This window comes from Lepus europaeus, chromosome 5, assembly GCF_033115175.1.
Source record: "Lepus europaeus isolate LE1 chromosome 5, mLepTim1.pri, whole genome shotgun sequence".
In the NCBI taxonomy this organism is placed as follows: Eukaryota; Metazoa; Chordata; class Mammalia; order Lagomorpha; family Leporidae; genus Lepus; species Lepus europaeus.
Window position 1 is genome coordinate 150,206,081 of NC_084831.1, and position 12,903 is coordinate 150,218,983.

The following is a 12,903-nucleotide window of genomic DNA, read 5'->3' on the forward strand; positions in this document are numbered from 1 at the left end:
TCTATTTTTTAGCAATGCTATCGATGCATAATTCATATATCACTCATTTAAAATTTATTAAGACATTCATTTAAAGTGAACAATTCAGGGCTGGCATTGTTAAACAGGTTACGTCTTTCCTGCAATGCTGGCATCCTATATGGGCATTGGTTTGAGACCCGGGTGCTCCACTTCTGACCCAGCTCCCTGCTAATGGCCTGGGAAAGCGGCAGAAGATGGTCAAGTGCTTGGGGCCCTGCACCCGCGTGGGAGACTGGAAAGATGTTCCTGGCTCCTGGCTTCAGACTAGCCCAGCTCTGGCCGTGGTGGTCATCTGGGGAGTGAAACTGCAAATGTCTCTCTCTCCTCTCTCTGTAACCCTGCCTTTAAGTACATAAAAAATAAATCTATAACAAAATAAAGAAATAAAGTGAACCATGTTTTTAGTACATTCACAGTACCTGTTTCAAGGTTAAATGCGATACCCATTGTAGAAAACATAAAAACTTGTGGAAAAAATTAGAGGTTCATTACACTTAATGACAGCACCAAATTACTAGTCAGTTTTCACAGGATTGAGATTTGTATTGACAAGTATAAGATAAAATGCATATACTTTAATGCACATAAATTATTTATATTTCAGTTCTACCTCCACATTCTCCTATCTTTAAGTATATAATATCCAGATGATTGAGAAGCTAATTAAAAAAAAATGGTGCCAGGTACCACGACAGTAATAAAACTTTGCTGTTTTCGGGGTTTTGGTTTTTTACCTTTTTTCTTTTTCTTTTTTAATGGAATGTGCTAGATGTCTCTATAATTTTGTTCAAATGACTGCAGAACCTGGAAAAGCTGTTGCTGCTACTGATACATAACATACTACTATTACTGGTCTTTTTATATATAAATATATATATACATATATATAATTGAATTTTTGGAAACTTTAGCTGTGCTGTCAACTTTGAGAAAAGTATCCCAGTTTACCGTGTTGAGTTGGCATTGTACAGAAATTAACAGCCATATTGGTCTAGAAATGTTAAACTTAATTTTTTTTCCATTTGTACAGGGGTAACGCACTGTATTAAATATGTAAGGTCTTATCTACGTGGGTTTGATTACAGAACTAATAAAGTATTCTCTAAATAATGAAAAAAATAGTATACAATAATGATGACACTCATCTGAAATAGAAATATTACGAAAAGCAGAGCATTACAGGCTGGGTGGATGCATACATTCTAAATTTAAATGCATTTTCCAGTTTAAACTAAAAGCCAGATATTTATTGCTGTATTTTATCGACCATGGGGAATTATGTTCTAACTTAATGAAGCATTTAGACCATATAACGTAAAGCAATGCAACTGTCACCATTCTTCCCCCTCTGTTAAAGCTGTAGTGTGGGTGTAAACAGGAAAACTCACCTACAGTCCATTCACAGCTATGATAAGGGCTCTTAAGATTTTTTCAGACCACACAATCACTGTGGGATTTAGGTGCTAACGTTAAACTGTGGCTCCTGGACTAGCTGTGCCACCATTTTCCATTCTAACTCTTCACAAAATTTTATTTAAGTATTAAGTCAATAATTAACACTGAGGAAAAAAAGCAAATATTTACTATCTCTCTACCAGAGTGCATTTTTTTCTTTTGTTCACTGGGTTCTCAGGTTATACATACTATAGTTTGGCTCCAGTTGCATTCTCTGTATTTCCCAGAAGAACAATGAGAAGAAAGCTCCCTTCAATGGGAAGAAGAAAATTGGTGCACCAACAGTATAGAAGAACGTAACCAAGAAAGCTAAGTTTGCTTTCATTTTCTGCCATCTGAGTATCAGAGTAACAATGGGCCAACTGTCAAACAGCTCAATACCACCATCCATGAAAGATCTGGCTCTCTGCTGGCTCGCAGCCTCCAAGTCAGCCTTCACTCAATGGCAGAGGCAAGGAAGAGTCGACTTCACCCCACCAAGTTCTAACTTTTCAATAAATAAAACATCGCTGGAAAACTGTCCACACTCATCTCTGTAAGAACTCTTCAAGAATACTCTTCACCTGGAGGCTAGCCTTCTTCAGGACCTCACCAACACAGGCTAGACACTCACACAACAAAACGCCCCACCCTCAATCGTCTTTCAGCCATGCCTTCTTCCTGCTTATGGAAAAAAAGAGTGAAGAACGAACAACACCACGGTTTACAGTAAAGCTGTAGGGCCAGACTCTTACAGAATTATCACCTGCTAAGTGAGAGCTGTTTCTCACATTGTAGTAGCCTCGATTCAGGAACCACATGTGTTTTTTCCTTGAAGTATCACTATTTTTAATGATCTCAATTCCATATCAGCAAACATTTTTACAAGATCAAAAGCAGAGAAGCCACCCGTGAGCACAGGCAAAGGCGGAGTCAGGAGGTTGGTGCCACGTTGGTATACGTCTTCCCATGCTTCCCCTCTACGATGACTCAGTCATCAATGGCATGCTATAAACACATGCACACTATTTAGGTATACCAGTAAGTCTCGTTCCGAGTGAAATGACAGCCCAAAGTTCAGAAATTCAAAGAACGTACAGGTAAAAATCCAAGTGTGAGTAATACTGAAATCTTAACTTTTCTTATGCATGGCTTCTTCTTTTGTTGATTTGCCTTGGTAACTTCTGCAACAGAATTTCAGGCCCACTTCTAGACTGTGCAATACTGGTTTTATTAGAAAAACAAATGGTGAAAACTAAAAAAACCACAGTTCTATAAAACCTTGGATAGGATCTCTGTCAAATGTCATGTGAACCCTTCTAGAAGTCTTCTAAGCAATACAGCATGTTTAAGTGCACACAGGTGTGATATAAGCTCAAGTTTGCAATAAAAAATAAAAAATTTTGGAGAAAAGGTAAACTCTTTATGAGATGAACATCATGGTTCATCAGCTTAAGTCACATAAATAAAAACTCTAATAAAAATCCTTGTATCTATGAACTACATTAAATCTGTTCTCTTTATGTTAATAAAAATATAAATAAAGAAGGAAAAAATGTTGGCTAGTCACTTTTCATTCTGTCAGAAAAAAGAATTTGAGTTCTTCAATATGGCACCAACTGTATTAGTCAATCTATGAGAGAAGAGCCTTCACGAAGATTTTTCCAAGCTCATCTGACATTAGTTATTTGCTCAACTAACCACGTATCAGCTCTTCCTGCAAATCTTAGCATTAATTACGATGCTGTTTTGGTAATATATCTATTCTCTGCTCTTAGCTACTTTTTAGCATTTAACTCAGCCTAATACAGACGGCCACAAGACGCCAATTTTGCCTTTCCAAATGTACCTTTGTTCTTGGTTCTTTCCCTGGCCTGGTACTCTAACTTGCTGTTCACACGTCCCTTGGTTCTTTTTCCCTGCTGTTATCTAAAAGCTGCATCACACCAGTTATTTTGACTCTCCAAAATACCACCATTCAGAAATTCACCCTGCACTGACAGAATTTTAAGGTACACTCCTAACATCCCTTAGCATTTTATTTGTATTCCAATTGCCATTTGTCATTACAAAGTGGCATCTGCTATGCTCCTCTTGGTCTTTGCCATTTGCGTCATACGTTCCATGTCTTACATCACAAGTGTCTCATGACTGGAACAGGGACCATTCTCCACGCCCTTTTCTCCACTAAGCGAAAATGACCGTCCTGGAACTCCCAGCTGGCCATCTTCACAGAGTTTACATCAAGCCTCACACGAGCATCATTTATCTTCAAATAAGCGCTACTCCCCGCGCTCCGAGGCTGTGACGGCTCACAGCTAAGAATGAGGGAGGAGAAACAGAGCATGAAGCCGACTCCAAATATATCATGTAGAGAACTGCCCGAGGTAAAAATAAAATAATCAATACCATGACTCTTGTAGGGCAACTGCTCCAAAACTTCCTGCGATAGAATTCAGCATGTCATTTTTAAATTCCATTTTTCCCACTAACTTTTTAAAAATATATAAAGTATCTTCATATACACACTCAGGTTGATCCTATATAAAAATGTTCAGTCTCACAACAGTATACGCCAGGGAAAAAAATTTCATTTATTCTACCAGAGCCAATTTTCCGGGGGACACTCCTACTCTTCGATTGTGTCAGAAACAACCAAGAAATGAATGTGTGTTCTCAGAGCAGGAGAAAGGATCCACTTCTCCCCCGGCCAGCTGCCACCACGCGAGAGAAGGAAACGCGGGCCACTCCCGGGTCTGCAGCGGAGCCGGGAGAGGCCACGCACGACCGCGCGGCAGAAGCAGCCCTCACCCCGTGCATACCACAGGCACGAGTCACTCCACCGCGCAGAGGGGCAAAGCCAAATTAGGCAGCGCGCCCCGCAGACTACCTGCCGCGGGAGCGGGGGTCCCGGGGGGTCCGGGCACGGTCAGCAAGGGCAGCGGCTGGGGCGGGGACTGGGAGGACCCCGGTGGGCAGAGGGGCTGTCGCACAGCGGTCGGGACCCCGGCACGGGCACTGGTGGGCGGGGAGGAGGCGTTGACAGCGGCGCGGACACCGGGAGACGGTGGCTGACTCGGACTGCGGGCCGCGTGCTGCAGGCGCGGGGGTTCCCACGGCGCAGACCCCCGACTCGGGGCGGGGATCCCGGAAGTGTGGACCTAAGGGGCAGCGTAGGGGTCCGGCCGGGGGCAGGTCCTCCCCCCCAGTACCTCGGCCCGAGTCTGGGGGGTCAAGGACCTGGGGGTGCGGCCCCTGACCCCGGGAGGCTGCAGCTCGCACGCGGGCCCCGCTCGGGCAGGTGTCCGGCTGGGGGCAGGACCCCCCCAGTACCTCGGCCCGAGTCTGGGGGTCAAGGACCTGGGCCCCCGACCCCGGGAGGCTGCAGCTCGCACGCGGGCCCCGCTCGGGCAGGGCTCCGGCCAGGGGCAGGTCCCCCCGTACCTCGGCCCCTGACCCCGGGGGCTGCAGCTCGCACTCGGGCCCCGCTCGGGCAGGGGTCCGGCCGGGGGCAGGTCCCCCCCAGTACCTCGGCCCCTGACCCCGGGGGCTGCAGCTCGCACGCGGGCCCCGCTCGGGCAGGGGTCCGGCCGGGGGCAGGTCCCCCCTCCCAGTACCTCGGCCCGAGTCTGGGGGGGTCAAGGACCTGGGGGTGCGGCCCCTGACCCCGGGAGGCTGCAGCTCGCACTCGGGCCCCGCTCGGGCAGGTGTCCGGCTGGGGGCAGGTCCCCCCCGCCAGTACCTCGGCCCGAGTCTGGGGGTGCGGGCCCCCGACCCCGGGAGGCTGCAGCTCGCACGCGGGCCCCGCTCGGGCAGGGGTCCGGCTCCGGCCGGCCGGGGGCAGGTTCCCCCCAGTACCTCGGCCCGAGTCTGGGGGTGCGGGCCCCCGACCCCGGGAGGCTGCAGTTCGCACGCGGGCCCCGCTCGGGCAGGGCTCCGGCCAGGGGCAGGTCCCCCCCAGTACCTCGGCCCCTGACCCCGGGAGGCTGCAGCTCGCACGCGGGCCCCGCTCGGGCGGGGGTCCGGCCAGGGGCAGGTCCCCCCCAGTACCTCGGCCCCTGACCCCGGGAGGCTGCAGCTCGCACGCGGGCCCCGCTCGGGCGGGGGTCCGGCCGGGGGCAGGTCCCCCCCAGTACCTCGGCCCCTGACCCCGGGAGGCTGCAGCTCGCACGCGGGCCCCGCTCGGGGGGGGTCCGGCTCGGGCCGGCCGGGCCCGCGCGGCACTCACCCAGGCCGGCAGGTCGCAGGCGCGCACCCCGAGGCGCACGGCGCGCTCCTCGTCCTCCAGCAGCGCCAGCGCGCGGCACAGGCGGCTCGCCTTGAGGCCGCGGCTCCGGCGGCACCAGGCCAGCAGCCCCAGCGCCAGCAGCACCCAGCTGAAGCTCAAGCCCAGGTAGCCGAGCGCGTACACCGGCAGCAGCAGCGCGAAGCTGCGCGCCAGCTGCGCCAGCAGCCCCGGCACGTCCACGCTTAGGGCGCCGCCGGCAGGCTCGGCCGCCGGGCGCTCGCCGGCCCGGCCAGCCGCGGCCTCCGGGCTCTCGTCCTGGGCGCCGCTCATCGCCGCGCCGCCCTCCCCGGCTGAGGCGGGAGCGCCGCTACCGCGCCAGCGCCCCTCTGAGGGGGGACGGCGGGCGCCGTCGCTCACACGCCCGCCCGCCCCGCGCTGGGTGGGCGGGGCGTTACGTCATCACGCCGGTGGGCGGGGCGCGGCGCCGCGGGCAGGCAAGCGCCCGCTACCTGAGGCGTGGGCCCGGAACGGGGCGTGGCGCGGGTGGGCGGGGCCGACGTGTGACGTCATCGCGCGGAAGGAAAAGGGCGGGCTCCGCGAGGGGGCGGCGCCCTTCCCTGGCCGGCGCTGGCGGGCGTGGCGGGCCGCTCCCTCGCCGGGCGCTGGGCCTGCGCGCCCGCCGGCCCGACAGTCCCGGGCTGTGTCCTTTGAGGATGAGAAAAACAGAAACTGGAAAGCCTTCCCCGGGGGTTCTGATGGCGCGGGGCCGAGAAGCCGCCGTGCTGTTCGTGCTGTAAATTGCTGTTTGCCAGCCCCTCAGCTAAGATTTGCAAAAGCCCGCGGCGGGACACGGGATGTTGGCTCAATTCTCGGGGGGCTTGGGGGTCCCCTTTGAGACGCGCGACCCCAGCGCCGCGCCGCGCGCCTGTGACTCAGCACTGGGGTCCGGCCTCGCCTGGGACTCCCGAGACCGGCTTCCCCCGACTCACAGGAACACGACTGTGGATCGCTTTTTTTTTTTTTTTTGACAGAGTGGACAGTGAGAGAGAGACAGAGAGAAAGGTCTTCCTTTTTGCCGTTGGTTCACCCTCCAATGGCCGCTGTGGCCGGCTCATCACGCTGATCCGAAGCCAGGAGCCAGGTGCTTCTCCTGGTCTCCCATGGGGTGCAGGGCCCAAGCACTTGGGCCATCCTCCACTGCACTCCCTGGCCACAGCAGAGAGCTGGCCTGGAAGAGGGGCAACCGGGACTAGAACCCGGTGTGCCAGCGCGGCAAGGGGGAGGATTAGCCTGTTAAGCCAAGGCGCCGGCCTGTTGATCGCTTTTTAATGTTACCAGCAAATCCCATCAGTGCAGTCACCGTTGTTTTGCGTTATTCTTGAAGCCAAACACAGCACCAGCGGGGAACATCCTGTTTGGATGCTCTTGGGCTTATCTCATGCCTTCTGAGCAAATCTGGGGGCAACTGGGAAAAAAAATGTAAAAGCCAGGCCATGGGAGGTACTGAATGAAGAAGGCAAGTGCGGGAGTGCCTGTGCCTCCCCTCGACGTGTGCCTGCGTGATTGTGTGCGGGTAGATTGTATCATGGGTGATACAGCCACGGTTGCTCGGGAGTCGGAACCAACGCCAGGCAAGTGTAGGAAACCCAGCAGGAGAAGGAAGTGCCGAGGAAAGTGAGATCAACCCCTTCCCCACGCAACAGGCCAGTGCTCTTAATGCTCTCATCCAAGGTCGAGTTTCAGGCCTGTTCGGTAACTGCCTTAACACAGGGAGGAGCGTGAGCCCTGTCTTTTGCAGCCGTCGCTCTGAAGTGGAATCACATCCTAGAAAGACCTGTGTCGGCACAAGGATCCTAAGAGATCCTGTATGGTCTGCGATCGCGCACTTGACCCAGGGACCCCGGGAAGTGTGTCATTGCGAGCCAGTCAGCCCCCGCCTTGTGACTCCCCGCTGAACTCGGTCCCCAACCCTGTGCAGTCTGACTCCGTTCTCTGCCAATATTTATGCCCCAAAGTGTTCCCTCTGTCCTCTCTTTGTGTAGACAGAACTCCAAGCACAGGTGTGGCTCTCTGGGAGGAAGCCGCGTACGGCTAGGAAGTCTCCTTCCTTGTAGTTTCAGAGAAAAGTGCTGCTGTTCTGCCCAACTCCAGTCCTCTCTGCTTCGTTCAGATCTCGTTCCCTGACATCTGCGCACAGCGTGGCATGCAGGGGCAGGAGTACCCACTCTGCATCTTTTGTGCTACCAGCCAAAAATGTTTGGCCCATACTGGGGCTCAGAAAATGATACCCTAGCGTGAAGGCCTCAGAACCAGAGTTTCTCTGAGTTTTGTCCTCTCTCTCTGTCTCGTCTTGCCCCCCTCCCCAACAAACAATGGACTAAACTAGACTTTCTCTTTGCCAAAGTGGGTCAGAGAAAGATAAACGCCTTCTTCCCAAAGCAAGCCATAAAACCCAACTGTGTTCACTTTCTCCCAGCTTTCTGCCTTGGAGCTGGCCATAAAGAAATTCTCTGACACACCTCATCTGATAGTACATCGTAAACCACGTTTCAGGAGTCCTGCCCCTCACCTGGAAGAAAGGAGTCCTGTGAATGAAGAATCTGGACAGACAGGCCTTACTGGGTCTCCCCACTCAGGCTGTTAGTTCTGGATCATACCCTTTTTCTCTGCACAAATGTCCATGCTTCTTGGAACCTAAGCATGAAAATATATTGTTCACTCTATGTCCTTATTCTGTCATGTAAAACTATGATCCAATAAGGTTGTTGTGCTTTTCTCTTATTAACCTGCCTTTTGGAAAAGGGGTTGGCCATGACGCTTTATGACGGTAAGGCAAGGGATCACCCCCTTTCCCTCTCCTACACCCAAAACCACCAAGGCTCCTCTTTTTGCATTTCTGCGATTCTCCTTTTGTGGTACAAGCAAACATTCTTATAGTAAACATTCTGTATCTGAGCTATCCTGAATGGGTCTCTCTGTCTTACACCCAAAAAAATTAAAAAAGGTCTCCCTCCCCCAAGATTCATTTACATATTTGAAAGGCAGAGTGACAAGGAGAGAGAGACACACACACAGAGAAATAGATATAGAGTTAAACAGAGAGACATTTTCGATTTGCTGGTTCATTCCCCAAATAGCTACAACAGACAGGACTGGAGCAGGCCAAAGTCAGGAGCCAGGAGCTCCATCCTGGTCTCCCACATGTGAGTCAGGAGCTGGGAATTGGATTGGAAGCAGAGTAGCCAGGACATGAATCAACACTCCAATATGGGATGTGTGCATCACAAGCAGTCTCCTAACCTGCTTAGCCACAATTCCCACTTCTTGGTACTTTCTTACCCAGTTCATTACAAATGTATTTATTTACCTGAAATTTGGAGTGAGAGAGAGAGAGAATCTCCCATCCACTGGCTCACTCTAAATGGCTACAAAGGCAATGACTGAACCAGGCGAAAGCCAGGAGCCAGGAGCTTCATCTGGGTCTCCCATGTGAGTGGCAGGGGCCAAGGACTTGGGCCATTATCAAGGAGCTGGATGGGAAGTGGAACAGCTGGGACACAAACCAGCACCCATATGGGATTCTGGCGTCGAAGGCAGTAACTTTGCCCGCTACCCTGCAGTGCCAGCTCTGAATATAAACATCTTTAAATTGATTGGCATCCCTTTAATCCCGCCCTCTTAAAAAAGCTATCTGGAGGACCTTCCCCTCCTAGCACAGAGGAGGAAGTGGCAAAGACACCCAGTATTGACAGCATAGGGAGTGACAAGGTGGCAGGCAGAAGAGTTTGTCAGCCTGGCTATAGTAGCAAATAATTAAGTATCTTGAGGACAACTACACTCAGGTTTCTTGTTTTTGGAGAGAAGAACCTATAGACACGGGAAGGGGGAAGGCTAGAAAAAACTCTTAGTTATTGAATTAAAATGAGAGCTATTCGTACAAACTCATCTTTGAGCCATCACCTGCTACCTTCCAGGGTATGCATTAGCAGGAAGCTGGAATCAAGAGTGGAGTCAGGCCTGGCCCAACTGCAGTTGCTGGAGCCATTGGAGGAGGAACCAGCAGATGGAAGATCTCTATTCTCTCTCTCTCTCTCTCTCTCTCTCTCTCTCTCTCTCTCTCTCTCTCTGTAATTCTGCCTTTCAAATAATAAATAGACCTTTTAAAAAAAGAGTGGAGCCAGGACTCAAACACTGGCACTCTGAAGAGGGATGTGGGCATGCCGCATGGGGTCTTATCCACTGTGCCAAATGCCTTCTTCTTCCACAGATTTTCATCATCCCCAAGTGCTTGTAACTCAGGTAATGACAACCATAAAATTGATAACCAATAGTATTGAGTACTTAGGTTGTGCTAGGTGCTTTACATAATGACTCATCTAATCCCCACAGTCCCTCTACAGAGTGATTCTCATTTTTATAGAAGAAACTGAAGCATACAGTGCTGAAGTTCACACGGCTCCTGAGAGGCTGAGCAGGCACAGAGCTACTCAGGCAACTGGACGCCACGGCCAGTATTAGGCAAGCTTGTGTGCCTGCCACTTGGTGTGAAGATATTATGTAATACTGTAGGTAGGCTGGTGCCGTGGCTCAACAGGCTAATCCTCCTCCTTGCGGCGCCGGCACACCGGGTTCTAGTCCCGGTCGGGGTGCCGGATTCTGTCCTGGTTGCCCCTCTTCCAGGCCAGCTCTCTGCTGTGGCCTGGGTGTGCAGTGGAGGATGGCCCAAGTGCTTGGGCCCTGCACCCCATGGAAGACCAGGATAAGCACCTGGCTCCTGCCTTCGGATCAACACGGTGCACTGGCTGCAGCACGCCAGCCGCGGCAGCCATTGGAGGGTGAACCAACGGCAAAGGAAGACCTTTCTCTCTGTCTCTCTCTCTCACTGTCCACTCTGCCTGTCAAAAATAATGACAAAAAGGCATTATGCTAACATAACACTCTGTGATGACAAAACCTATAGGAGATAGAGGAGAAGGAAGAAGGGGTTTTGTAATAAACTGCTCATTATTGTGAAAAATAGGTCTAAAACAACCTAAATCATAATCTAGTAGATAGTCTGGTGGGGGGAGTTAGAAATTAATTGTAGGGGCCGGCGCGGTGGCACACTAGGTTAACCCTCCACCTGCGGTGCTGGCATCCCAAATGAGCGCCAGATTCTGTCCCGGCTGCTCCTCTTCCAGTCCAGCTCTCTGCTGTGGCCCTTGGAGGGCAGTGGATGATGGCCCAAGTGCTTGGGCCCTGTACCCGCATGGGAGACCAGGAGAAGCACCTGGCTCCTGGCTTCGGATCGGCACAGCTCCAGCCATGGCAGCCATTGGGGAGTGAACCAACGGAAGGAAGACCTTTCTCTCTGTCTCTCTCTCTCTCACTGTCTAACTCTACCTGTCAAATAAATAAATAAATCTTTTTTAAAAAAGAAATTAATTGTAAATATTATCTAAAATAGGATATGGGAGAATAACAAATAAGCCAGATATGGACCTGGAGTAAGAGGACGGTTTATAGTGGTAACAGTGCTGGGCCAACAACAGGGAATGAGTGTGAGCCAGCAGGGGAGGTGGACTGGGAAGAAGGAATGCACGCTCCAGGCAGGCAGTCAGCTTGCACGAAGGCTGTGTGGCTGGACACAACCTGTGGCTTCCTAGGGATCCGCAGGCAGGTCCACAGGCCAGAATAGAGGGTGATGCTTCTCAGTAGTCGTGAACCTCCTGCTCTGTTTTGGCTTCTATTCCTCCACTGCCGGCCCATCCTGCAACATGCAACTATGGCACTCTCTTCCCATTGTATTTTCTTAAAGATTTACTTATTTATTTAAAAGAGAGAGAGAGAGAGAGAGAGAGAGAGAGAGAGAATGAATCTTCCATCTGCTGGTTTATTCCCCAAATGGTTGCAACAGCTAGGTCTGGGCTAGGCTGAAGCCAAGAGCCTGGAACTCCATTAGAGTCTCCTGTGTGTACTTGGGCCATCTTCTGCTGCTTTTTGCAGGTGCATTAGCAGGGAACTGGATCAGAAGTGGAGTAGCTGGGACTTGAACCAGTGCTCCAATGTGAGATGCTGGTATTGTGAGCGCTGGTTTAACCTGCTTGTTGGTAGTCTTTGACTATTTGAAAATGGAGCAGGGCCAAGTTTTTGGCATAGCAGTTAAGACACTGGTTGAGATATTTATGTCTCTTGTTGGATTGGATGCCTTGCTCTGGCTCCCGACTTCAGCTTTCTGCAGACCCTGGGAAGCAGCAGGTGATGGCTGAAGTATCTGGGTCCCTGAAACCCACGTGGGAGACCCAGATTGAGCTTCTGGTTCCTAGCTTTGACTGTTGGCCTAACTTTGGCATTTGTGGGAATTTAGGGACTGAATCAATCGATGGGGTTCTTTGCGTCTCTTTGTCAAATAAATAAGAAAGTCATAGGGGCTGGTGTTGTGGCACAGTGGGCGTGAAGTTGGCATGCCATATCTACGTGCAGCTTTGAGACTCTGCTATTGTGCTTTGGATCCAGCTCCCTGCTAATACACATAGGAACATAGTGGGAGATGGCCTCTCCTTCTCTGTCATTCCGCCTTTCAAATAAGTAAAAACACATAAATTGAGCAAATAAAACCCTTAAACGTCCTACTAAGAAAAAGAAGTTTCAGCCATCTAAATAGGTAAACTTGTTCCATTTTCCAATCCAGCTAGTGAATTTTGAATTTTAAGATCTGAGGCATAAATTTTAAAGAGAAAACTATGAAATCTGTTTTTACCTGTGCATTTGTGACTGTCTATACATGTGTATTTTAACTGTGTGATATTTTTCTACCATGGTTATAAGAGCTGCATTTTTAATTGTCTTAGAGAAAAGTACATGCTCATAAATGAATACACGTACGTTTCCTAAAAGTGTGTAGTAATTAACCCAATGCTTTTTTTGTTCAAGTGACCCAGATAATTTTTTTGATAAGCTGGTTTTCATTTTGTTAATGGAACAAAAAATGGAGATGTTGTCAGAATGGTTAGCGTGTATTTTTGTCTGGGTTTGCTATCTGCTCTCCAGGCAGGGTTATATTTATCTCTGTGAGATGTTTAAGATCATAAAAGTGTAAGTTTGGCCCAAGAACAATTATGCAGATGACAGTGCAATGCAGCGCCTATTGCTTCCTATGTATCACATACAGCAACTTAATGTTTAGGGTTTTTCTTTGACAAAGAAACAACCTGAAATGATGACTATGTTTGTCTATACCT

The 12,903-nt window shown here is 50.5% G+C and overlaps 1 protein-coding gene across 1 annotated transcript in view; it reads right to left on the reverse strand.

The window, feature by feature from the left end:
- ESYT2 (extended synaptotagmin 2) overlaps positions 1–6,013 on the reverse strand; it is a 108,423-nt gene extending 102,410 nt beyond the window's left edge. Inside the window, exon 1 of the mRNA XM_062192936.1 lies at positions 5,684–6,013. Within this exon, the coding sequence (XP_062048920.1) occupies positions 5,684–6,013 (330 nt within the window). The remainder of the gene's footprint in view (positions 1–5,683) is intronic.
- Positions 6,014–12,903: the final 6,890 nt, after the last annotated feature.